At 37.1% G+C, this 27,528-nt stretch overlaps 1 protein-coding gene across 15 annotated transcripts in view; it reads left to right on the top strand.

The window, feature by feature from the left end:
• Positions 1-27,528, top strand: part of cpo (RNA-binding protein) — a 456,673-nt gene that overhangs the window by 99,608 nt on the left and 329,537 nt on the right. For all 15 annotated transcript variants that reach the window (XR_015534700.1, XR_015534701.1, XM_087347203.1 and 12 more), the window contains one exon: positions 5,434-7,202. Coding sequence is in view for 13 of the 15 variants with exons in the window: in XM_087347203.1 (XP_087203329.1) it covers positions 7,116-7,202 (87 nt within the window). In the remaining 2 variants the exon portion in view is untranslated. The remainder of the gene's footprint in view (positions 1-5,433; positions 7,203-27,528) is intronic.

The raw sequence follows: 27,528 nt of genomic DNA, 5'->3' as shown, positions 1-27,528 counted from the left end.
CCGGCTGTCATGATTGAGGTTCTTCGTAGTTTTCCTCAGTTTACCCAGGGACGATACCTTAAATTGGACCACATTCTTCACAATCCATTATTCATTAATGAACCTGTCATCTGACGTTATATATTCTGAGGTACTGACATCAGCTTTAAATAAATACATATTCAGGCTTCTGAAGCTAACTCCTGCACAATAAAACAATTACGGTATCGATCCTTCTGTTGATAATCTGAGTTGATAATGTATTTATACAAAAAATCAATTACAATTAAGAAAAGTGATATTAAGGCGCGCGTTTTCAACACGTGGAGAACATAGATAAGAGAAAGAAGAAATAGTTTGTGATCTTGTGGACTGGAATTGCCTGTAGGATTTGGGGTTTACACGGCGATGAGCCTGAAGATAGCTGTCTTCCGGGTTGTAGCGCCGCGTAGTTTGGTATAAGCTTACCAGATGATGGAGGCAGCAAGGACATCTGAAACGTTTATAAACTTCTACCTGACTACACGCCGCTACAACGGAGATGACAGCTATCTTATATTTTGTGGTTGTGGAAGTCTTATGCAGGATAAACTGTCTGCCTGCTGAAATAAATCCCACCGACTTGATTTCCTTGGGGATTTTTGTAGTACCCCCCTCCCAGAAGTAGTGTGAAGTTTAACCTTGCAAATCTGGTATCCGATAATCGCACAGGTTGTTAACACGTCGTTAATAGTTAATTAAAGGATTAATGGCATTTATGCATTAAAAGAGAAACGACACGTAGTGAAGACAGAACGTAAATAAATCTGACCCAAAATATCCCATATTAAAGAAATTTTAAATTTCTCGCTTATATATTAAATGTCTGCTTGTGTACCGCTGTTTATATTTGAGTCAAATAAAATGTAAAAAAAAATGTAAACGTTTTTAAATGAAATTCGTGTTTGTGTGTATTCGTTAGGAAACAGAGACACGAAAAATTCATTTTGCCTCAGCAGTTTTTCAGTTGAGCAGTCAGCAAACATTTTGACGCCCGCTTGGCTGTTCAGGAATTAGTAATCAGCTTGTAATGGGGGGAAATGTGGCTTCTGACACGATTTACCGCTGCCGAGGGTAGAACCACGTTCTTCTTCCTGTAATATTTGCCTGTAGAGTCGCGTGTGACATGCACAATTCTGCACTCACCTCACCTCTATCAGACTCTTACGAGGTTTTCGTAAAAATCCTGCAACATCACACTATTTAATCAGAAAATATGGTATTGATTTGTAAACAAAGTAAACGCATTAACCTACACAAGGAGTTATGATTGTTAAAATGCTAACTTCTAAAATGTCTGGACAAATTTTTATATTGTATACCATGCTCTTATATTATACAGCGTTTTTTAATAACCATTAAAATATAACTTTCTAAGTAACACCGTCTGGACGGATTTTGAGTTAGTCGGTATTTCGGATGTGCATTAGTTTTGTCTGGCTAATTTAATTCTATTCTTATCGGTCTCTGCCTCTTGTGTTTTAGGGAGGTTATAGATTTCCGTAGAACGGTTTAGCATTTTGGTATGTGACACATAACGAATACCTCGTTAACATCAAAACTTCTATTCAAATATTTTCAGCATGGTGAACGTTTAATTAAATACACTTTTGGCCTGTGTAGTGTTATACGTGTTGTTTCGTGATCAGGTTTACAACAATATATTTGTACTTTTCTGTTGGTTTAATTGTCTTTGGAAAAATGTTTACATTTAAATCACCATCTCTCATTGCATTAGGTTTGAAATTTGTGCCACTTTCACACTAAATATTTTAGTACATTAACTGCACATCGAAAGAAAAGAGCGTTAAACACAACCAGAACTGGTTAATTTGTCGTAAGGGACGACGTTACTGTTTTCAGGTTGTGGCACCAAAACATCACGTATAAACAATGAGACGAAAACTTCATTGTGTGTGCGAATGTTTGTCCGCTGAATTAATGAACATGGAAAGGTTGTTTGTAACATGAATAACAGCAAGGGCGTTCGTCACTAGAAATACGTTCTTCTAAATTGTCTGTGCGACATTTCTGAACTGAACGTGTTCTGTTAGACAAGCCATAGATTCCAAGTCACTCGTGTACGTCTACGTCAGTGAGGGATGAAGCCAATACTTGCATTAGTGCTTCGTTGAACAAAAATTAAACTAACTCCATGGAGCAGAGTCCTTAGTAAGAAGCTGATAATCGCTCAGATAGTCAATAAATTCCCAGTATTTTTATGAGGAAACCAAATAAACCCACTGTACGTCCCAATATACCATTTCCATTATATACATTTTAATATTATTCTCCCATTTGCGCCAAGGTCTTACGTGTGGTTTTTTTCTTTAGACTTTCCAACCAAAATTCTTACGTATTTCTTATCTCCACTACCCGTACTACATGATGCGTCCATCTCACCCATCTTGACTTGATTATTCTAACAGTATTTGGTGAAGAGTATGTTCAAAAATGACGCACCTCCTCAGTATAAAATCTTCTAAATTCTTAGTCAATTCATTCATCTTATTTTCATCTCGTAGTGAGTGGATTAAGAGGATAGTATATTATTATTACTGGTTTTACAAGGGTACGTAATGAAGTCTACAAGATTCACAAATACTTTTCTCATTATACCTGAGAAGCAGAGCATAGTGCTATGGAAACTGAATTTCGAATATTAATGAAGGGATAAAGTCAAGATGGAGAATTGTCATCAGTATTCTAAACTATCTTATACCTTGCGGGCTACAGAAAATAATTCTTAACAGACAACAGGCTTGTTAATTACTTTCCAACAAATAACTTTTTCATAATACTTGTATTATTATACCATTATGTGTACGGGTGATGTCTGATATGTGTTGAATTTTGTAGGTCTGCAATGCGAAAAACCTTCTGTGCGTTTGGAAAGTGACTGGCGGAGTACGCTCAGCTTTAAGCCGTCGAGTACCGCCGTCAGTAATGTGAAATTTTATTCTGCAAGGCTGCTCCAGTCTTATCGCCCCGATTTCAAAGACTTGCAACAAATTTCCTCCACCATGCCTGTGATTTATCATTTTGGGTGCTCACACAGGCTGTCCTGCTCGTGGTATTTCTCAGTCCCTCTGGACGAATTCTGGATTATCACGCTACATTAGATATGACCGATTCCCTCCGTATCTTATCCAATTCATAAGAAAATAATAATTCATAATTTGACGCTGTATACGTTCAGCTACTGACAGGATTTTGAAATATATCACAAATGAACAAAATAAATACAAATATTAATGGTAAATTTATAATCATAATTAGCCACTGAGATAAACATAAGTCTATATGAATACGTTTGCTGCCTGTCATTTTTAATGCGTATATTTTGCACAAATCTATAAATTCCTTTGTCTTATTAAAATTAAAATAATTATTACATCAAATATGTTTCGTGTCAATGTTATTGTCTAGGTTTTTTCGCCGTGTAGTTGTTACGATCGCGTTGTAAACATCGTCTGACATTTTTAATGTATTTTATTTCATGCCTCAGACAAAAACAGTCGACCGCTTGCGTGTAATGTTCACAATTAACGAAATATTTATAAGTGTTCAATGAATTGCCTTTCCTCTTTCCTCTTTCACCTTACACGTTCTTTTCAAACTACTCTTCCGACTTTTGCAGGCCTGCATATTTGTCCCATTCCTGCAGCGCAAATGTTCACAGCCAATGTATAGGCTAAATCGATAAACAACAAAAATTACCAGGACAAATTTGAACCACCCTTACAAATCTGTATAATTTCATAGCTACAACAGAACTATTTCAGTACTTTATTTATGGCAAAATTAAATCGAATTGTTACGCTTCGAAACGTATTGCTTTTCGGATACGCATAAATTTATTTACAGAAAGCCTAGTATAAACAGTAACTATTATTATCACTGGCTTTAACTACACAAGTGATAACAGAACTGCAAGTGTAAATTCAAATATACTGGATAATGAACAGGGGATATGTCATGTGTTATACAGCTGTTCGTATAAATTGACATATTTTTCTAACTAACGTAATTTAAATTAGGTTTACTGTTAATAATTGTACACGTAACATGCTATATTTCTATAAAAACTGAACTAGACTTCACCCAAACATTTAGTGAAACCCAAGTTTATCAAAAGCACATGGCCTTATCACTAGGTTGTGGGGGCTTCATTTCGTCTCACTTAATGAAGTAAAATAGTTCCTCTAGCCTGTTGTGATTCTCAATTCATTCTAAAATAAAAAAAAATCGTGTAAGACATTTGGTAAGATTTCTATTGTCTGGGTTCAGCCCATTGCAAAGTACTTTCCTAAGAAAGAAAGAAAGATGGATCAATCAGTATGTAGAGCTAACAACTCTATGAAGCAGAACCATTATTAAGAAACTGGAAATCGCTCAGGTTGTAAAACAATTCCTATCTCTTTAAGGAATCCGAAGGCTCCTTACAAAATTTAAAATAAGCCACCACTTGACTCTTGCATACGTTAAGATTTTATTTTTAACTTGCAGTTTTCTCATCTCTCGCTCATGTAAGATTAGGTCTTCTAAGAGGTATCTTTTCTTCAGACTTCCCAGCAAACATTTTTTACATATTTCTTGTGCCCCCATTTGTTCTGAATTTTTTCAGTCTTTTCTCCCCTCAATTTTATTGATCTAATAATAATAGATGTAGATTACAAAGGACGAAGCCTGTCACTGTAATAAATAAGTATACAGTCATTCAATAAATATTTAAATAAACTGATTGTATGCCATTTTAAAGCTTCAGAACTCTCATATTATGAGACATATAAAAGATTTAATTAAAAAATTGTTTCATAATATTGATTATAATTAATTATTATTTCAATATTTTGTGGGCAATTGAAGTTTACTTTGCTTTCAAGGGTTTCAGTCTGTCAAGACATTAATGCCTGTGTATACTTATCACGATGAACCTAATCATCATTATAGTGTGGCAATAATTCAAGCTGTTAGGCACCGACTTTTCGGAGTAGGATCCTTGTTCATTTCCACGTGACATCAAGTGGGATTCGTGGTGGACGAAGTGGCAATAGAGGAGGTTTACCTCCGGGTTCTTGTTTTCCGCAGCTAATCATAATTCCACCACTGCTCCATAGTACCCCATAGTTTGCGATATCTCTGGCCAAACAGCACATTGTCATGCCTGCGGTAATAAGAGGCCTCATCTCTGACCCGACACTTGGCTGGTGTTAAAGTAAAGGTAGTTTAATTTAGTTTCTGTTTTTAAAACTCCAAGCTAATTTGAGCAGTTTTGTATGCAATGTAAAGTGTTTCGAAATAGAAATGCGTTGGTGTTCATTTGACAGGTACTTTGAATTGCTGGAGACATTAACACGGAATCTCATTGCGCTCCGCAAATTCTTTATAGACTTGTGTCATTTTTACTTTCAGGTTTCCAGGTGAGAGAGGAGAGTTGTCCCCGACTGCCGCGAAACACCAAGCTGGCTGGTGCCACTAGCGCATGCCATGACGTCACAGCAGAATTTGCCCCTATTGGTGGAACGCGGCTGGGGAGACCCCTGCATGACTAGGCCACCCATAAGACAGTTCAGTTCAGTCGGAGCCGAGACACAGTTTGATTCACAAAGCCTTAATACCGCCGTTTGCACACGTAAAAAAAACACAAAGCAATTTTCACCCCACCCCTATTTTATTTCATCCACGAATCAAAGGGAGACAATCCCCACCCCTTCTCCCTGAGACCAATTCCTTGTTTTCATAAAAATAACCCTTTCACTGTTACCCCACTTTTAAAAGGAAATTAATTTACCTGTGCCGAGTAAGCCAAACTGCCAACGGTGGATTCCAAATACTTCAGGAAACGGTTTTCCCTCTCCACCTGTCCATCACGCACTTCACTCCCCAACCCCCGCTCACCTCCGCAACATCGACACCACCGCCACTACCATCATCACTACCATCACTGTTGGCCACAAAATACACAAATGACAGTGGACGTAAGTGAACCGGCAGAAAAGATATTCAACTGATAGAACAACGACATCTAGAAATCAGTTACAGTTGGCGGCAGTTGTTCATATTAGTGTGTGGTGAAGTTTTGTGAGACTTTCTTCAACGAAAATAACAACAAATTGTTATCTACAAAACTGTGCAACTAAAAACTTAAACTTATTTGCTGTGTTATAAAACAACGAATATACAATTTGTTTTCGCTGCTCTCGCGAAAACAAACAATTACTGTTGTTACCTCGTGACATTGTCATAAGTAATCACCTTATCTCTTTACCTTCCTCCTCTTCCGGTCCGCTCCCGCTATTCACCTTTTGTGGCCTGACGTCACACTTCGTACTTCCTTCCAACTCATTCAGTTGCTGCTGTTCGGTGAGCGAGTGTCAGTTGCGTTTGGATGAGGCTAGTGCTACTGTCGTTTTAGTTGTGCTTGCGACGTACATCTGAACAATAACACAATTAGTATCAAGCGATATATGAAAAAGTGTGGATTTTCGGGCACGTGAGAGAGTGCCAGTAACTACAAAATTGTCACGTGTTCTCCATGCTTCGTGCTTCGTAAGTGCATCAGCCTCTTTCGGTTCTAACAACGCTCAGCATCTGAATTACTTTAATGGCATTGAATATCAACATTGGAAGACATATTTACAGTGACATAGTTGATTATTAATTGCTTTAGAGTAGTTTTGTGATAGGAACTGTTCCGTTCGTGCTTACATATCACACAAAAGCCCTGTGACAGTGTGCAAGGTATTTTTAACCTTGGAGCTGTTGTATATTTTTGCACAAATAAAAGTAGTATCTCTATTTATTGTACTGTGTTTATAAAGTTGAGACAAAAAGGAAGTGTGAAAAAAAACATTGGCCATTATATTAGAACATTAAATAATAACGAAAATAATAACTATATCACACAAATCGTGGAGAACTACTACAGCACGACGAAAAGAATTCGAGAACATTCGATAGCAGGAGGCAACCTGTCACCGCCATTGCCGCCACCTGCCCTGAAGCGCCAACGTCGGGAGTCACTGTCGCTGCCTCAGCCAACCGTCCCTCTTGCCCCCTCACAGCAGAACTGCTCGCCGGTTGCAGTCACCAGGATGAGCATTAGCGCGGCAAGTATGGAGGCCCCCAACGCGCTCAGCCAAAGCATGGACTCTGTCAGCACCGTCACGGGAGAAGAGGAGGTAGGATGACGCTCTGATGCTTCGTAAAATAAGTCCTAATCATTTATGTTTGGGGTTGAAGCCAAGACATCTTACACTTTAAGATAAAATACTCCGACACTGAACTTATCACGGAATACAGGCCCGTGTATTTAGGATAATTCTGTTTTCGCGAAAGAGACATCGCTTCATTTGCTTAAACGAATTTCTCGCGTCTCTCAGTTGTATATTATTGCCAGACTATAATAATACGCCTTGCCAAGAACATGCACTATTTATTTAATATCTGTACTCTAATCGACAGTGCAGTAAAAAAATAGTTTGATTAAGATTTACAGAAATTTATTTTTAATGACTTTAAAATAAACCGTTAGTGTACCGTGCTTCAGGGTTGTTTGACTTTTTGAAATGTTAGGTTCTCAGGACGAATGAGAAGGTGACTTATCTTTTGGGTTGTCGTTCTGATGATGGAAGCGGTAAGCGTCTCTGTAACGTTAGCCAATTTCTACCAGGCTACACGTCTCAACAATCCGAAAGTCAATAATCCTCTCGCCTAACTTTCTTTGCTGCAGGAAACTAAGCACATAAAGCAGTGTTTCTGCATAATTTATGTCAGACACACGAAATACTAACATTGATATATAAAATTCATTTTTGAAATACTCAAATTCTAACACAATCTCGTACCCACAACGGGTCGATTCCAAAGTATTTAACGATTTATTGAGTTTACAGAATCGTAAAAAAAAATTATCCACTATTGCGCATGCGTGATACGAGCGATATTAATTTTGTAGATGGCTGTCTTTTGCGACTTTCAGAGGAACTTTCTACTTTCATCATCAGAGGTACCGTTTTAAATAACAAATAAGACCAACTGCAGTTCTTCAAAATAAACCTATTGTCAGTGTAGTAATCGGGGTTAATCTGTGCGTTCTAGGTCCGTTAGGCATGTTGATCAGGAAAGTGGGAGGGGTAACAGGTAAGGGAACGTACGCTGACATTTCTTAAATATTATTTACCAGAGGCAGTACAGTGTAGCTCGCCTCCTCGATCAGTTTCTGTGTCGGTAATGTTTTTAGTTCGCGTAGTATATAGCACATGGGTTTTCTTCTTCCTTCAATCTGGTTTGGTCACGGGCATTGTACGTGTATTTGAATGTGAACACTTTCCAGAATCACAACCTTGAATTTCGACATTCTTACTGGATGAAACAGAGGAAATTTAAAAAGGGAGCTGAAGAATGGGTTTATTATAGGTTGATGGGTCACACTTAGCACTGCAGAACGCTGTTAGGTCGTATAATACCGATTAACGATTGTAAACAGACGTTTTGGTTTAATCGACGTCAGTTGAATGACATAATTAATGGGAACGTTGTACATAGAGCTTTTAAAATAATTACACACTTCTGTAAGAACACGACATGAAAAGAGATTCACACACGTGTTGAATTCCAATAAAAGAAGATTTTATTTCGCACTTTGAAAACAGGACTACAGTCCTGGTACGTATTAGATAGAGCATCGTATTGTTTTCTTGCAAATAGCCAAATCACAGCATTTATAATATTAATTGATAATATTTAAAGAATGCACTATAGTAAAAAAGTTAATTTCTGAATTACCGGTTATAATGACATTTAAATATTTTTTTTTATTTGTAGTGTTCTGTCTGACGACAGGTCCATATGAACAGGATCCTTCCATCCTTTTCTCGGACTGGGACCTGTTCATATACGTTCTTGGCAGATGATCCAGAAGTGGTTTGCCATTGCCTTATTCTGTGTGTGAATGGAGTAATTGTTGGGATGCCACGGAGAAACCGGGGAAGCCCCCGGAGGAAACCTCCGTGATGCCTAGACCACGGCCTTGCCCAACACAAGTTATAAATCTTGAGCACCACCGGGAATTGAACCCGGGACCCCAGGATTACAAGGCCAGCGTTCTGACCGCTAGACCACCGTCGGTCATTTAAATATTAAAAACTATTAAAATTAACTTGAAACTGGAGTACTTATTTCCAAAGAGCTAAGTTGTACTGTTTACATTTTGTTGCTGGACAGATGAAAAACTGATCGTAACAACTGATATCATCACTTGGTGTGATTCAATATGGCTGTCAGAATTAGTTAGTTAATTTATTTTGTTGCTTGATGAATGTTATTTTAATCTGCTTTGAATCGTTAATATTATAGTTAATGTCTGACAATGAGAACAAAACAGAATAGGCCTATGTTGTTTTGTCAGAAACAATTTTACCGCACCAAAGTTTGTATCCCCGCAATGACTGTTCATTTAATCCGTTATATTGTTTATAATTGTGTGTTACTCATGTTAGTATCATCATCCGAATCAATAATGTCCATAAAAGCTCTATAGTCGTTCATATAGTCCACAAGGATAACGAGGTTATATTAACATTCTGTCTGTTTCTGGCAACCTGATTATTGGTACTAACGCCACCACGTGCGTGCCTTGCTGATATATTTTTTTTATAATTATTACGTTTTCATAATGTAATTAAATTCACAGACCATGTAAGAATAAGCGTGGCACTAATTCCGAGAATTATTTTAATAATTTATTTACGTATATCACAGAAGGGCCATGGTGGTCTAGCGGTTAGAATGCTGGCCTTGTAATCCTGGGGTCTCGGGTTCGATTCCCGGCGGTGCCCGAATTTATAACTTGTGTTGGGCAAGGCCCGTGGTCTAGGCAACACGGAGTTATCCTCCGTGGCATCCCAACAATTACTCCATTCACACTCAGAATAAGGCAATGGCAAACCACTTCTGGGTCATCTGCCAAGAACGTATATGAACAGGTCCCAGTCCGAGAAAAGGATGGAAGGATCCTGTTCATATGGACCTGTCGTCACACAGAACACTAAATAAATAATATAAATATCACAGAAGTGGTAATGCTACTTGTCGCTGTTTCGTTTTATTTTTATGGAATTTAGTATGATGCAATGTAAGTTTCTCGTTGTGCTTCTTAGGCTAAATTTTGAACTTCAAAGTTACTCTGAGGGACGAGTTACAAATCGATTCTGTTCAACGTATAAATCAATCGGTGTGCGTGTCTTCATTATTGTATAGAATTCATTATAGTCGACTGTATTTTTTGTCAGGCAGTAATTGTATTAGTACTATCAAATTGAAATTGTTCTTAAAAACTTTAAAAAGAAAATAATAGACCAATTCAAGAATAAGTTAATAATTATGACTTTATATACGCCCATTGCAGTAATTTATAATTTACCAGTGGAGTAGTTGAGAGGCTTCTAAATGTAGCATAGTAACTCCACGTACCGGAGTGGTTCCTGAGAACCTACCAGTCGCTCATCCAGTATTGAAATTTCCTGTCTTTATGTCACCGGAAGATTTATTTCTGTGTGAACAGAAGCCCGTTACTGGTTCCTATTCCGAGCCAAATCAGTCTACTTTTAGGTCTTCCAAGCTTCAAAATTTTCATCTCTCTCATATGTTTTACATAGCCAGCCTACCTTGATTTGATCATCTTGATAATATTTGCTGAAGAAAAGAAATTATGAAGCTTCTTGTTATAAATTTTCTTCATATTACGTAATCATTATTATTTCAATTTAACTTTGGAAGTGTTTTTCTGTTGCGTTTTCGTGACTAAGTTTGATCATTATCGAACACAGGACATTTTAGACAACATGACATTAACGTCTGAGAGCTCTTCGAAGAGAACAACACATACTACTGTTAGTCATATTCCGAAATTTATCGCCTGTTAGTAAAATATTTCTGACATTTTCCAGTCCATAATTTTCGTTATTTAAGATTCAGACTACCGGATATCTATTCGCCATAGCCATACACAATCTGGTCGTACGTTCATGTTGTATTGATTCTTGATTAGATTATTATCTGTAATAGTTATTGATATCAACATGGAAGTTAAATGTACATTTCGCGTAGTCACAGATTTGTTATCTAGGAAAGTGGTTTTTCAAAGATCTGTGACAACTCATCACATAGAATAGCTCTAGAATCGTTTCCACCTCATATGTTCGTACGACCATTCTATTCACAACAAACTTCTGTGTAGTTCGAAAAGAATTTTTCCATGTTTTTCGCTTTTCTGTAACAAATGATGAAAATTTTCCCGTCAGTTTGGCTTTGTGAATGAGCCAGTTAATGTTTTTATTTTAATGCCCGTAGAAAATGCGAGTTTTGGATAAACTGGCGATATTAATATTTGTTTTGGTGACGTTTGAATCGGACATTTTATTTCATTCAGTAAACCTTCTTCAAAATAAGCACTTTGAACTTTACCTTCTGAGGTCTGGAACGAATTATTTGTCATGTCCCAAAAGAGGCAGGCAAGCAAAACGAGGAAAGTAAAATTGCTTTAAAGTTGTACTATGAAAATGATTCGGTTTTGTCAACTATAAAGAAAGCTGAAATTTAATTCCTTTAATATTTTTCTTTCTCAGACCAAGAGATGTTCTAAACTCTTCCTTGAGCCCTCAATTGAAAGATAACTGTCCAGTCTCTTCCTCGAATTTTCCCTGTCACACATTTACATGTAGGAGAGCACTTTTTTGCATTCCTTAACCTAAAGGAATTTGTAATGAGGTTTCCCTGCAATATATCTGTCTGTGGGCCAACAAAATTGTTTGGAACGTAAAACACTTTTTTGGAGTTTTTGTCACTGACATGAGTAACATGTGCTGTTGAGTCGTTAAACCTTGAGCTATTTAACACTCAGAGTTCTGAGGCACGTTTTTTTATTACCAAAACTCGTCTTAATCTGTACTGTGTCGGATTCTTCATATTTAACCTCACATAGCCTGTCTGTTTTGGTTTGCTAGAACATAACTGGTGTAAAACTTTGAAGTAAGTTTATGTAATCTGCTTCTCTGTCTAAAGTAAAACACAGCATATGGTTGGTGATGATAGGAAATATCTTGTAGATCATCATGTGTGTGACCCATATCTTTAGTATCTCCCATGAGGATGTCACATTAGAATCTGAGTTATTAACTGACAGTTCTTTTTCATTTTGTGGTTATAGTTTGAAGTAAACTGGCAAAATTTTTGTGGCATCATATTTAATATCATTAATTCGCATTGGTTTCAAATTTTAACACATTGAGGCCTCCGTAAATGGTCCAGCGGGATACATAAACTTTTTCTGTCTAAACTGCGGGCTATAATAAAATATAAGACCTAAACAAGAGACTTTATTTAGACTTAAAAGGCCTATTTACAGTTTTGTTATTCGTGATTTTGATTTATTATTATAATATTGGTATATTACAACGCGAATGATCGTTATAATGTCAGTAAGTAAAGTAAAGTTTGTCCCACTATACGCCATGTAGGCGTTTAGGGTGAGTGGAGGTATAGCTCCTCTCTTCGTTGACCTCGGCACTACATGGGGGTGAGTGGTCAGCATCACGCCCCGGCCGGCTTTAACCCCGGGAAAGAAACCCGGTACCCATTGTAGAGGAGGCTGGGTGGGCCCCAGAGCCGGTCTGGACGCAGAGGCTAGAGGAAAAATCCTCTGTCACCGTCGGGGATCGAACACCGGCCGTCCAGCCCGTAGCTAGTCGCTATACTGACTGAGCTATCCCGGCTCATCGTTATAATGTCAGTATTCTAAAAAGAACAATTTAAGTGCTGGTAGGAAATCAGTCTTGTCCAGCAAAAATGAGTGGCCGTATTGAATTAGTTGTATTTTAAGCCGATTCTTATGTTTACCCATATGATAATATAGCCTTACGCGAATAAAAGAAGAACAGTTGATTTCGGCTAATTGTGCCATCGGTTAATCGGGGCATCCGTTTATTTTGGACAAACCTTAAAGAACAAACCTTTTTAACTCTTTACGTGGAATTTCGCATATTTGGGTCAGCTGCTTAATTGGGCCAGAGTGTTCTAGTCACGATGTGCCCAAATTAACCGGAATTCAGTGTGTTTTGAAAATAACATAAACTAATAAATGTTAAGGGCATTAACAAAATAAAATATCATTCGCAAAGAAATTCAAAATAAATATATATATGAATATAGCGAATAGAAAAATGTTCAAACATGTAGCAGGTTGAAGACGTGTGTTTGATGACAGTAACACATCAAAATTACATTTACAAAGAAGAGAAACCTACTTGTATCCGCGATTACTTTCTACCATTTAGTTCAGTTCAGAAAGATATACAAATCCATCTATTTTACCTGCTACTTTGTATGTGAAGAAATGTTATCTCTCACGTTTTGTCTGTGTCGGGGTGCTGAGGACAATGTTTGACCCTTAGAGAGATGAGGAAATCAAGAGAATACAATATATTATGAATATACAAGTAAGGAAATTGTAGTTTGAAGTATCTGAGTAACGTTCTCTACACCAAATGAAAAAATCATGTAACAAAACAGTAGCGACACGCGCGTTATGACAATACGTCAGTGCAGATATAATTGCAGGAAGTCAATTGCCTTCTCACAGGATTATAATTGTTTTATTACAGTGCTTAGTTTCACGGGATAAATCAACATGGATGCTTTTGTAAGGAGTCAGCTTTCAGCAGGAAAGGTTTCTCCTCAGAATCCCTAGTAAATAATATCCCTTAGCTCCTGCAAACGGAATTGTTTACTGTGGTATAAGTAATTAATAATAATGAGAGTAATTATCAGTGATTCTTCTTATTCAGCATTTGGGTTAAATTATAGTAGGAAAAGGCATCGAAGCTTGAAAGTTTTCGACGATGGCCTGTTGTAATATGTAAAATTGTTCTTTTGGACTTTTATTATAAAATTATAACTTTTTAGAAGCTGGAGGCTGCCTATGTTCTGGGCTAGGTCTAGGTATGAGGCCAGCAAAGCCAGGGGCCCTACAGACAGCCATTTTGTTCTCTTCCCCCTTCTTCACCTGAAGGCGGAATTTTACTATTTCTTTAAAAGTTTAATATTTAAATCAGTGGAGAAATTTCCCACCTTTTATGAAACTTGAAGATTTATTACCGTATTCAGAAGAGCCCACACTACATTTCTGTAAGATCCCTTTTAATATTATTCTCCCATCTACGCGTTTATCTAACATATGGTTTCGTACCCTGAAGGTTTTCAACTTAAGTCTTGTAGGTCTGTGTACTTCTCATAATACGTGGTGCATGTGGCCGTTAGAATCGCCGTTTGGAAAGAAATAGGTCGTTGACTGAATAGCGTTTTTTTTTCGTGAATAAATTTCGTACCTTCACCCATCGGTGACCCTACGCTGGTAAAAACAATACAGAGCTCTCAATGTACGAACCACGTGACACTTCAGTGACTCTCACAAACCCCAAGTGTCTTTCTTGTCCCAGCTGTGGCGTACAAATGCACTATTTTACTCCACGAAGACTCGGCATCTGCGCAACGATATATTCATGCGATCCACCGGTGACCCACATGGAAGCCAACGTTTTAATGTAATATCCGTACAATATTTCTGATAAACTGATACACCTGTTTGAAATAAAAAATGCTGTAGTATTGTTCCATTCATATATGGAGCCAATAAGGACGACCTTCTGCTAAAAACGCCACGAATTGTAAAAGAAAGGGAAAGTTAGCCAAATGTCAAACTCCAGCCTCCGGTATTTAATTTTCAGTGTCAATTTGATGTGGTGTCTAAGATTTTATTATCTGTAGCTGAACTTAGTCATTTCAAGGATCTATAGTGGTTACTTTTGCTTATTTCGTGGATTAAATAGCCAATGAAACTGATGTGCTCATGTCAGAAGGGACATTTTCACATTAGAATATAATAATGATTGCATCTTCTTTCCTTGTTCAGAGAAGAGGGAAGTGTAAGAGGGATGAAGTATAAAGCGACCCCTCCCTTAGGGTTGATTATTGGATGTGCCGTAAGTGAAATTGTTTAAATTGGAGAGAGAGGTTTCTCCCCAAGCTTCAGAAGTTTAACGAGTTGCACCATGCACCCACCCTTCGATTGTTTGGCAGTTGCATTGTTAAGTGATCAGACACTTAATAACATTAGGTTTTACTTCATGGGGTCTACGGAACACAATGGAGGGAATTTCCGCTGTTTTTAAGAAATTAATTCTACCCACGACCATTTTCTTGCATGAGAAATTAACCCAGGATTTTGTGTTTTATGCAGAGAGAAATTTACGCAGTAAGCAATCAGTGTCAATGGTAAATGGAATGTTAAGGGATATTTGTACAGTGTATTGATATAGAATATTCACATATTAAAACTCAGAAAGGCGAACAAACTTAGTACGGATAAGGGAAGGACATTTATTGTGTGATACAAAATCAAATTGTAACTGAGAAAATATTTGATATAAAACAGAAATTCGAGTATTGCCCGTGTTTTTTTTAGTTTTTCACGACTTCCTTGGTTTAAGAATCTGTGCAATGTAGATTTTTGAGTTTGGACCGGGGAGGGAACTAAGTCACTCTTCCAAAAAAGATCAACAGTAAAAGATCTTCAACAGTCTTTCTGCAAAATTTGAGCAAATACAAACAGAATCCCAAAGCCGATTGACACGAAATTACTGAATCGTACTGTCACGTGGTCCAGCACGTGCCTACATTACTATTTGCTGCATAAAAATATCAGTCTCGTTATTTGTAAACCCTTTTTGTATTCGAAACGTAACTGTTCGTTTCAATCAATGAACTTTGCAGTCGAGTGTTTAGTGATCGTATTTAGTATTCGGTAGGTTTCTGTTTTAAATGTAGGCCCGGAGGCCAGTTGTTTTGTCGTAGGGTTTTCGAACGGATGCTTTTTCTTTTCATAATAATTACAGCAACGTGCTGAGTATGAATTTGTTACATTTTGTTTGTCAGAACACGTGCGTGGTTTGTGATCAGTAGCAGTAATTTATAAGGAAAGTAGGATTTCGTAAAAGAACGCTTTGTCGCATAAACTCGTGAACAACGGTCACTATGAAACTCCATTGCGAATAGGTATCACACTCGCAGGTAACTTTGGAGATATACCGGAATGATGTGTAATAATGCTAAAAATAAAATAAACGACGAGGAAATTTCTCGCTGTGGTAATTAGTAATGCTCTGCTGACTGGCTTTATCGTAGTTTTTCCGGTAAAATGAAAAACACTGTTCGCTCAGAAATTTGCGTCTTTTGTATTAAGTTTCAAACATAACATGTGGATGTTGGACCTACACATCATTTTAACAAATGAAATATTTCACTCTGTGTTAATTATTGATATGATTTGGAACTCACATCAATGAACTCAACAGAACACAGTCCGTCTTGAGAAATTCATTGTATGGTAGCTACTCAAATTTCCCGCCTTTTATGGAATCAAAACATCGATTGACCGTGTGTACAAGATCTCTCCACCGGTACCTTTCTTGAGTCAGATGCATCTAGTTCACATTCTGTCACCCAATTTTCTGAAGATCGATTCTGTTATTTTCCTCTCATATTCTGAGTGATCTCTTCCTTTTAGGCCTTCAAAAAAATGCTCTTATGTATTGTCATTTCCCTCATGTTTTCTACATGCCTCGTCTGTCCCATCCTCGATATGATCATGCTAATATTATTTAGTATAAATTCACGTTATTTGGCTTCTCATTATGAAACTTTCTCCAGTATGCTTCCACTTAATTCATCTAAGGTCCATATATTTTAGTTATATATTATTTTGAACACGGTCATAATTTTTCTTGATATCAGACGTTTTGAACACATACCTTATGTGAGATGCTTGCATGAAAAGTTTGAAATTATCAAATCGTAAGGTGAAATCTTTTTAAATATTTTGTCTCCGACACTACTGGATCAGTTTCTACAAAATTTAATGATAGGCTGCACATGAAAACAACAGAACGAACTTCCTAAAGCGAATTTAGTCTAGAAGAGTGTAATGAGATATCTAGGAGAAGAAACTGCATTGTTAAGCTGAAAAACATAGTTTCATATATTTATGAAACAATATGAAAATAATCCAAATATCGTCATTCATTATTAAGCAACAAAATAGTTTCCTTGTTTCTTCCCTTTTGTTTAACGCTGCATTTATTTTCTTATTTATCTGTTTACTTTAACATTATAGGAATGGAGCATACTGGCATTGTTTAAGGCTTATCCATTAATGCATTACGTTTTGTAATATTACATCTACAGTGTTTGTACTCTTAATCCCTGAAAAATAATATTCGTCTAACTTTCATTTAAAAGTTTAGTTTACTCTCATAGAAAATAATTCATCTTCATTACGAATACAAATTAGTTAACGCCGTTTACTGTACTAACCGCTGTTTATTCTCAGAATTTTACGAAACCCATATTTATAGTATGTGGATAAACTGCAGTCAGTGAATGGATGTTAGGGGAGATGGTACTTACAGTTACCACTATAATTTAAATTTTGGCAGAAGGAATAATAACTGATGTGGTAACATCGATGTAATTAAAATTGTCTGAGAGTGTTGTAGATGTTTTATTTTTATTACACACGCATAAGCAATAATTATAACCCATTATGAATTTCAAAAATTGTACACAGGAAGCCCTCAAGATACCAACATCCGGGTACGCTGTTACGTACGTTAATATTTCAGTAATTACGTGATACGAACGCTGATGTAGGCTTACGTACTATACAGTTGCCACTTTCAGGAAGCGTCCTAAGCATGTGCATCTTAAGAAAGACCAAGAGTTTCCTTTAATATCTAGAGAGGTGTTCCAATTTATCGTATTTACTCGTAAAATACCGCTTCCAGTGAATGAGACAGTACGATTATTGAATTGACTATTAAGACAAAACTGTTTACTGTTTGGTTTCTTTTCATTAACGACTGGATATCGTTAGTGACATAACGCTGTTACTTAATATTATTATTCAATCCAGATGTAATATATTTTGGCTTAATTGTTACTTGGTTATTGTGAGTTTTCCAGGAAAATTGAGTTGTGAGATTAAAAAAAAGAATTAACTTTTTACAGGCGAACCTTTCCTAACTTGTGGGCTTTCTGTGCATATAAAAGCCTTTCGCTGTATTCCTGATCTTAGATTTGTCCTCTCGATATCGTTACACAAAAATGAAGCTTAATAAGTCAGATATTACCACACAAGAAGTTGAGTTTCTTGATCCTGTCACAATATAAAAGGTTTCTACAACACGCAAAGTAATTTGTTTTGTGTGTGTGACTTTATCGCCCGTGCCTAAGTGCATATATTCGTGGTTGGTGCACCGTAAAACATTTGAGAAACACGCTCTGGCACCAAAAAGGGGGAAAATTCACAGAAATTGCAACCGAGAAGCGACTGAAAGTTGGTGTTGAATGTATTGAAAACTAAGGAAATTGCGTATTTGAGAAATATGAAATTCTATTTTCTACTCTGTTGGATCAACTTTATACTGCAAAGTGAAGAAAAGAGAAAATGTTTAGAAAGTAGACGGGCAATCTACAAGCAATGTTTTGTGTGTGTTGGCTCCACAATTTCTCTTAACTAGAGCGAACATCAGGAGAGGACCTGATAAGCGCATGGGCTTAGTTAAGTCACGATAAATACACGCAGGTCTAATGATGTGGAACAGAACTCGGGCACAGAAGCTGGAATATTGATTTAATTTTTATTGAATAGCTTCGAATATCCGTATTGAACCCTATCCAGACGTTTTATACTGCGTGAGTAACAAGCAACGCACGTTTAATAATAATTATAAACATATAATTGAGTGGAATTTTGAATGGTCCCTGAATACTCTAATTTACCAGTTTCTTGTTTTGTTTTAACTACAAACACAGTATTTTATGTCACATATTCATTTCTTATTACATGGAACAATAGTCGCTTGATTTCAGTCCACATTCTCACACCTTCTTTCAGATTCATTTTAATATTATCTAATCATGTACACCGAGGTCTTACAAGTGATCTTCTTTCACATTTTCCCACCAAAATGTAGCTTTAATTTCTCATCTATGCAATGCCGTCCACATGTTCACCCCAGTTCAAAGTCCTTGGCTTCGTCACCCTAATACCAGCTGAAGTGTGCTTATATATACATATAAATAAATAAATATAAAATTAAGGTCTTTATGTTTCTTCACGAACCTAATCGGTAGGCAACAGTTATACAAAGTCGACATTCATATGTTATTTTAGCCAGATGGATTTTATGTTGTTTAGAATGACTCCTACTTATTCTTGTGACAAATTCAGAGCACGTCATATAATACCGAAGTTCGTTATTTCGTGACCGCGTACGTTGTCGGTAGCGTTTTAGGAAGTGGTCACTGTGTAGAGACCGCACAGATGTTGCAGGACCTCGAAATGCGGCCTGTTCACCGGAAGTTCGGGTGCTTGTGTTTGCCTGTGAGGGGAAATGGAGGCCAACGCACCTGGCGAATGGAATATTCTGTATCCCGAGCTTTATTCATGTATTAGAACAACAAGGAAAAAGTAGGGTAACTAGTGTTCCGCACGTCGGCAGCTAGTTGACTTTAATATTTGAGAAAGAAGCGTAGTCTCCGTAAGTTGGAATTGTTCCCAGTGTTGTTGCTACAAAGTAAATACATCGCTTTGGAACATTCGATTTCATGGTACAGTTTAAAAATAATTTGTGAGCATCGTATGTACCTGTGAAATGATATAAATACGTCAGGACTGGCATCTTTTCATGAGGACACGGTCCAGAGAGAACTGCTCTTTCTGTGAGCTACAGAAAAAAGTTTATTCCTCACTGAAATTTCCTCACGTACAGACGCCTTCTCAGGGTCTTTGAGCAAAATAATAGGGATCCACTCTCAGTTGAGAGGACGGATCACGGCATGGAACTACAAAAGCATATCTTCCAGATTATGGACCTAGGTTATATATCTATAACAACTACACGTAGAGGAAACTTCTTTTCTTCCAGTGAAGATGGCTTACGGTCTTCAGCAGAGTTCTAAAGAAATTAGAGCGTGCATCATTTTTCCCGCCTTTTAAGATTTCTACCGTCTTTGATACTACTGCTCATAATATTAATATATTTTGCTGGTGATAAAGGTTACGGTATTTGACTCTATGTGAAAATATTGCATAGACAAGTAGTTCTGACACATTCATGTAATGACACGGTAATTAAATAAGAAGTATAATGTTAAGGGGCATGTACTCATGGAAGAAACAAAGGATGTATATAAAATTTTTATGAAGTATTGGGCATAAATCTTATATGTGATTGTATAATGTGCTAGCCACTTTATGAGTAGTAGTCTGACTCAAGGGTCCTCAGATGAAGTAGATATAACATTTGATAAGCTGCCGGTTGTATACCCTGTGAGAAAATCATGTGTTGAATGCAGGTAACATATGTCACTAATGTCAGTGTGCCACGTTACACGGTGCAGTGGAAAAATACATCAGTTCAAGGCGAAGATTTGTAATGAACCCTGGATCTTTCGAGCGGAACAGGCGATAACCTCAAATCCTACTTCTTATTTGTGATTTATAGAAATGTTTTGTTATGTATACCCCAGAAGATATTGACCTGTCGATCGCAGATTCGAATCCCGTTCGGGTTATGGATGTGTTTCTACATCTTTGTATTGCGATGCTCTACGTAAGGCAGAGCTGCTGTCAAATTTTAAAATTTACATTCCCTCAGAATTGGGAAGGCTATAAGCCTTATCCGTGGATGAATAACACGAAGAAAGGGAAGTGTTCAAAAATCTGTGAATGCAATGTATGTCAACATGCTTTTAAATTAAAGGAACAGTGTGTTGAGACTGCGGTTGTCGAGACAGCCATTCCCCTTGAGTGACATTTGTGCAGGATTATCTACCACACACCACGTGTTGTTATTCTAGATCCTGTAGGAAATGAGAAAGGACGTTTTAGTTTTAATTCTGTTCCAGAGTTGTATGCTGAAACCTTGCACGTAAGGTCGAATTTTGTATTAAATTGCACTGGACACGCTTCGCTTCTACCGGAAGTCCACCATCGAGCCTACTAAACGTATCAAAAACATTGTCTTTATAAGGAATTTCACTGAAAGTCATGGTCACGTGATAGTGCTCGTATTTTGAAGATCCTTTGAAATGTAGTTTTAAGACCATCTACCATGTTGGAGTCTTTTTTGTGATTGTCGTCAGTTACTCCATCCAGACGTATGGATAGACCTTGTAATAAGGCGCGATTGAATCTTTTTTGTATTCTTCGGCGTTTATCATTAAAACATTGTCGGCACGATTATGTAATTTAGGCAGTTTAAAAAATCATTGACAAATAAACCAAAAGATCAGTCAATGATGATTTGAGTTCCCTGTACTTCTTCATATAGTCGCACTGTTTTTTCTAGCATACGAACGTGAAATGTGTGCCCTGCTGTTTTGATGTGTGTTTGTATGTATAATCGTACATGTGGCTAGTAATGTAAGCTGTCGGGGAATGTTTTAATATTGCTGTGGAAGGACCATATACCCATTCACTGGAATTATAAAAAAAACTAATTTAATTGGTGTTGTTACAAATTGATCTCAATGGTACGTAACTATCTTTACTAGATGGAAATCAGAACAAAGCTATTAGCAAGGAAGGAGGTTTTTTTGTCATAAACATTTATAATTTCATAACTTTACGGATCCTCGCCATCAGTGTAGCAAATCAACCTCTCCTTGCTTCGTGTAAAGTCACAACGTAAAAATTATACCTTGTTCTGTGATGTTTCTGAAATGAACAATATTGTTGGTGAAGATTTTTTCCCCGGTTATGTTTGTGGTGTTATCGCGGTATTGGTATTGTACATGCGCTCCTACTACTCTCAACCCCCCCCCCCCCCCCCCCGGCTTATTTCACGGTTTACAATTGCATCTTGTGGTGTTCAATTGAACTGCCTAATCCATTCTTCACGATGTTGGACGTGTTCTGTCCCTCTGAGAGAAGAACATAGATTGAGTGATCAAATCCAGTTATATGGGCTGGACATGTAGAATACGTGAGAGAAAAGAGAAATACATAGACAATTTTAATCGCAAAATAAGCGGCATGGGGGAACTAAGCGTAGATGGGCGAATGATATCAGAATTGAACTAAAATTAAGAATGCGTGAATGTGTTCTGGAATCATATAGCTCAGGCTGGCTCATGAAAACATAGTAATGAAAATTCTTGTTGTATAAAGGGGAGAAAATATCTTGAAAATTTGAAAATCCATCAGCTTCTCAAAATTACCCTTAAACTTGTTTCATGGAGTTAATTAAGTAGGTTTTATAGATTGCATTAACTCTGAAGCAGATTCAGTGGTCGGTGGGCCTTTGTTACCAGTTTTGAAAGCTGGATTCAAGAGAGAAGCAGCACGTCTAATATTTAGGTAGTCAACTGTGACTTTTAGTTCACATGTGACTGTTTGCGAAACGATATTTGTTAGTCCGATCCTAAAATTTGCAAAACTTGTGACTGTAGCATTATGTGCGTGATTTCTGACGGCCTGTTATTGTTACTGCATTGTGTACATAGTTATTTTATTTAGTGTTCTGTCTGACGACAGGTCCATATGAACAGGATCCTTCCATCCTTTTCTCGGACTGGGACCTGTTCATATACGTTCTTGGCAGATGATCCAGAAGTGGTTTGCCATTGCCTTCTTCTGTGTGTGAATGGAGTAATTGTTGGGATGCCACGGAGAAACCGGGGAAGCCCCCGGAGGAAAACTCCGTGTTGCCTAGACCACGGCCTTGCCCAACACAAGTTATAAATTCGGGCACCGCCGGGAATCGAACCCGAGACCCCAGGATTACAAGGCCAGCGTTCTAACCGCTAGACCATAGTAGGTGAATAAAATTAATTTAGTAAATATAGCTACATATGGTGTAAAGATTCTGGCACATTCGCCAGGATTTCATCTTCGACCTCGGTGAATGGCTGAGGAATTCTCCAGTCGGAGATTCTGCGCCCAGTCGCTTTGGTGCGTAGACACGTCTGTAAGTCCTAATATAAATTGTCGGTTATCGTCTTATTGTAACCAAAAATGAAATGTGTCACACTTTCGTTACTTTTGCATGCGAACGCTACTAGAAATCAGTTAGGTGGATGTCTGTGAACGGATACCAGTTATGAATTGTGAGGTACATGTCATTAAGTAGGCACAACGTTCCAATATTTTTTGGAAAGATCCCGCATAATTCAACCTACGAAATACAGTTAAATGACCGTGTGATTGGTTCAGGCTATAATGTAAAGACAGTAGTAAGACATAATACGATTTAAATATCAATACATTATCATAGAAGCCAGTGGCTATCAATTAATTCTCTTTTTATCTTTTCGCTTTCAATGTCTTTTAATTTTGAGATATATTTGGTCAGCTGTAGTAAATGTGTTTTTACCGTACCGACGTTTATTTTCATTGAACTACCCCTACCCCCACCCCAATAGTAGGTAGAAGTACGAGTAGAAAGAGAAGAAGAAAAGACGAAAGTCTATAAACGAGATTGAAAGTAAGTGGATGTGGTGTAAAGAGGGAATAAAGGATCAGTCAATATTTTACTGATTTTCTGATTCGCTTCTTGTTCGTTCTTGTCAGCAACGACCGAACAAGATCGACACTATTGTAAAGTGTTTCCATGCTCCTTGTCCAATTAGTTGGCCCTCACTACGCTGTCTTGTCACCGCTGTTACCGAGTAAATATTTGACATTTCTCTCTCCTTTTGAAACACATTCTGAATTACGTTATTTCAAGGCCTTATCTACTTAAAGTGACGTCCCGTTTTCTCGTTTTAAATCCATCTACGCAAGATAAAATGCATTAACATACAGTTTCACGGTTTTAATTTTCATATAGATTTGATGGAAGGCAAAGACTAGCTACTAGCATTGGCCCCTAGTGAGTGTAGTAGGAGTTACAGATACTGAAAAATATTGTCAGTGGATGCATGGTACGGTATTAGGGCAAAATACTCCGATATTAATTTTACAAAAATGTTAATTATACCTATAATGGAAGTGTTTAAAAGACAATAATGCAAAATTTAATTTTAGTTTAAATTTTTCAACTTGACTCATCCCGACATTATTTCTCTATACTTTGCATTGTTTTGTGTACTTCGTGACGCTGAATTTTACAATAAACAAAACAATTTTACTGTATTGTGTGAGTGTGAAATATGGTATTTTCTTTTTTGAAGGAAGAACATGAGTTACAAGTACTTATTAGTGTTGTTACACTCATCGCGAGCGTAAGCCTCAACTATCTGGCTAACAACGCCTGGCTCATGGATGCATTTATCAGATCGGTTCTGCTGTGGGCCAATGTAATGAGTACCATTGAATACTTTATGTTGTTTGTTTTTAAGAGTTTCAGTCGGGCTAATACGCCTAACACGGTTAACATGATCCCTGTTAGTGATTGAATGAATGTTATGTTGGAAGTTGCGCTGTATAAAAGATGTAAAATAATAATAAGAAATAAGAACAAACGAAGAATTGTTTGAGTTATGAAGATCTTCTACGTATGTTACTAAAGATGCAATACGACATGTAGGGTATTTACAGTGTACCAAATTATTAGTTTTGGCAGTTGTTATACATCTCATAGTAGCCTAGAAATAAACATCAGTTGATTTCATTACCTATTTAACTTAGACTACCCACAAATGGGACGCATGCTGATTCAATATTTTTCGCTGAAAAATACCTTACTAATAATATCCATAATTTCGATTACTTTTTCTCGGCACACTCTGTATGTCTTCTTGTTTGCTTGCGCAGTGACACCTGTTTGTTCTCACCAGATCTCGTTGTTTCCATCCGCTGTCACTGCTCATTACGTAAATAAATGATGAATTATTATACGCCTACAGGTTGGGATAGTTTAGTTTATAAACACTGGGTAAGAGCCAGAGAAACTAATGTATCCGATCGAGGATATAAAGATAGAACTCCATGCGAATGATAAATGATAATATACAGACGTTTTTGTATTGTGTATAAAATAATTGTTCCTCGATATAAACCAACGTAATGTTTATAAGAATTTAAGCAATGAAGCTTTCAAAGACTTACTTGTATATTAGGGAAATTGCCCTACAAGGAATGTATCATTACAACATAACTACGAGAACAAATTTTTTCAATAATGCAATAAATAGGTGACATTTATTTAATTGCAGGAAATTATTTAGCTTTATTTCTTACTAATTTATCACAGAATGATATGGTAATTAATAGAGTAAGATGAACCTCAGACCAAAAATGTTAGAAATCGATTATTTATGAAAAATGTGAATATAATTTTAAGTAGTATTTCGATGTTACAGAAACGTTTCAGTTTTATCAGAAATATGTAATAAAACGACGAAATTGTTGCAGAACTATAATTTCTGAAACGCCACGTTGTTACTTGTTAGTAAGTGGTGAAACGTATTCAGCTTTGATGATGATGATCTTCTGGGTAGTGACGCCATGTGGATTTGCTGGTGTAGACTAACGTATCGGACAAACGTTTTTGGATCAAAGAAGTGTCGTCTACTTTACCGCCGTTAGAAGTTAAAATCTCACATGAATCAACTTTACCTTCTTCAGAATTTTCAGTCGAATGTTACGTAATTATTATCTTCTGGATTTTGGCGTCGTGTAGACTCGGTAGATGTCAACGTTCAGGAGAAAAAATATTGCCTCAGTCTTCTTTGTTGAAGTGGTGATTCTGAGAAATTAAGGGATGTATACGTATGTATATAATGATACAAATATTGTTTCTGATACACTGGCGTATGCTGACCAGTGTACACGGCGCCAAAACCCAGAAGTACATGTTACTCACCGCTGTGAAAGCGTCATGATCGGGAGTAACAGCGATCGTCAAAGATTTTGAGTAGGATAAATTTTGTACATTACAGAATACGAGTGATTTTTTTCTGTAAGGGAAGTAAACGGCCGGTGTTGGAGGACTGATATCGCATCAAGTTGAAGCGCAGCTGGGGAGAAGCAGGAGCTGTTAGTACAAATCGGATTACTTGAATGCTCACATGTGGATTCTGAATCTGCCGTCAAGTCGTAGATTCCCTTGACGTAGGCCCAGCTATATATGTAACTTGGCAACAAAACTCAATGAACCGTGTTTAAACAAAACTTAGCTCCAGATACGGAAGATACATGTGAATATTTTTAAAATCAGTCACGAACAGTCGACAGATGTGGCCGTCGTGTTTATGAACTGCAACGGAGCTAACAGCTCCTTAAGAAACTACAGAATGTCACGAGGGGTCTGGATGTTGGATATCAGACTAAAATGTTTTTAGGAAATTAAGTGCATGTGGATTGGATTAAACTGGTTTGGGACAGGATCTAGTGATAGACGCTTGATAAGGCTGCAATATAAATTTCGCTTCTGTAACAGGCTGCGAATCTATTGACCAGCTGATCTGCTGGCAGGTCATCACTAAAGTCTGTGCTCCATGGAATTAGTTAAATCCATTTATTAGTCTTTGTGACTAAAGGGACAAGATTGATAAGGTTAGAACTTTTAAGCTTTCTGTCTGTTACAGTGTAAAATGCTTATTATTTTTTATGTTTATACACGATTTTTTGAAAAGCACGGGAGCTTTTTTGATTAATTTCATTTCTATTTCTACTGGCAATTAGGTCATGCTGTTGTACAGATACTGTAATCTCATCATCCCAGCTTCCTGTAGGGAAGGGTTCGGTTGATGCTGTTAGTAGTTTTATTCTTCTTCTTCCGCAAGCTTAAGGTCAATTATACCCGTTCCGAGGTTACACAAACTGTTCAAACCATGTCATACGTGATCTTGTTAAACTCCACTTTACACGAGGTCTGTAGCTGATAGCTCTTCTTGGTAATCTATAGTCTGACATCTGGTGAACCTGACTTGTCATACGTCTATGTATTCCTTAACATCATCGGCCATTTTGTTAACCTTAAATTCTTTAATATTATCATCATAATTTGTGCTACTTTGATCATCGATAGTTTTTATCACTTGTTTGTTAGAAACTGAATGTATTTGTATAGAAATAATGCGCAATGCGATATTTTCAAGTCTGTTAAGCATCGCAGTGTTTTCCAATTTGGGTACGGCATAATTTCATTATCTAGGAATCCACACGATTAGGCGATAGAACGTGCACCTGGAACCATTAGCTCCCAAGGAAACTGCTACTTACTGTTAAGACGGAACGGTCTGCTCGAACAACTGTAATGGGGGGAACATTCTAATTAATTAACTGCGTGATTAATTTATATGGAAAGAGGAACACAAACACTAAACAGTAATCAGTGTTTAACATCTCTCTTCTATTTCTCCTCTCTGTTTCACACTTGTCGTGAATGAACTAATGACACCATTGGAGAATATAGTAGGAGCAGTTTACGTTTATGTGTTCTA

Source organism: Zootermopsis nevadensis, unplaced genomic scaffold, assembly GCF_977971745.1.
Source record: "Zootermopsis nevadensis isolate Lab colony 2312 unplaced genomic scaffold, Znev_1.0 Znev_ptg000011l, whole genome shotgun sequence".
Classification (NCBI taxonomy): Eukaryota; Metazoa; Arthropoda; class Insecta; order Blattodea; family Termopsidae; genus Zootermopsis; species Zootermopsis nevadensis.
This window is presented reverse-complemented; position numbering and strand designations above follow the sequence as displayed.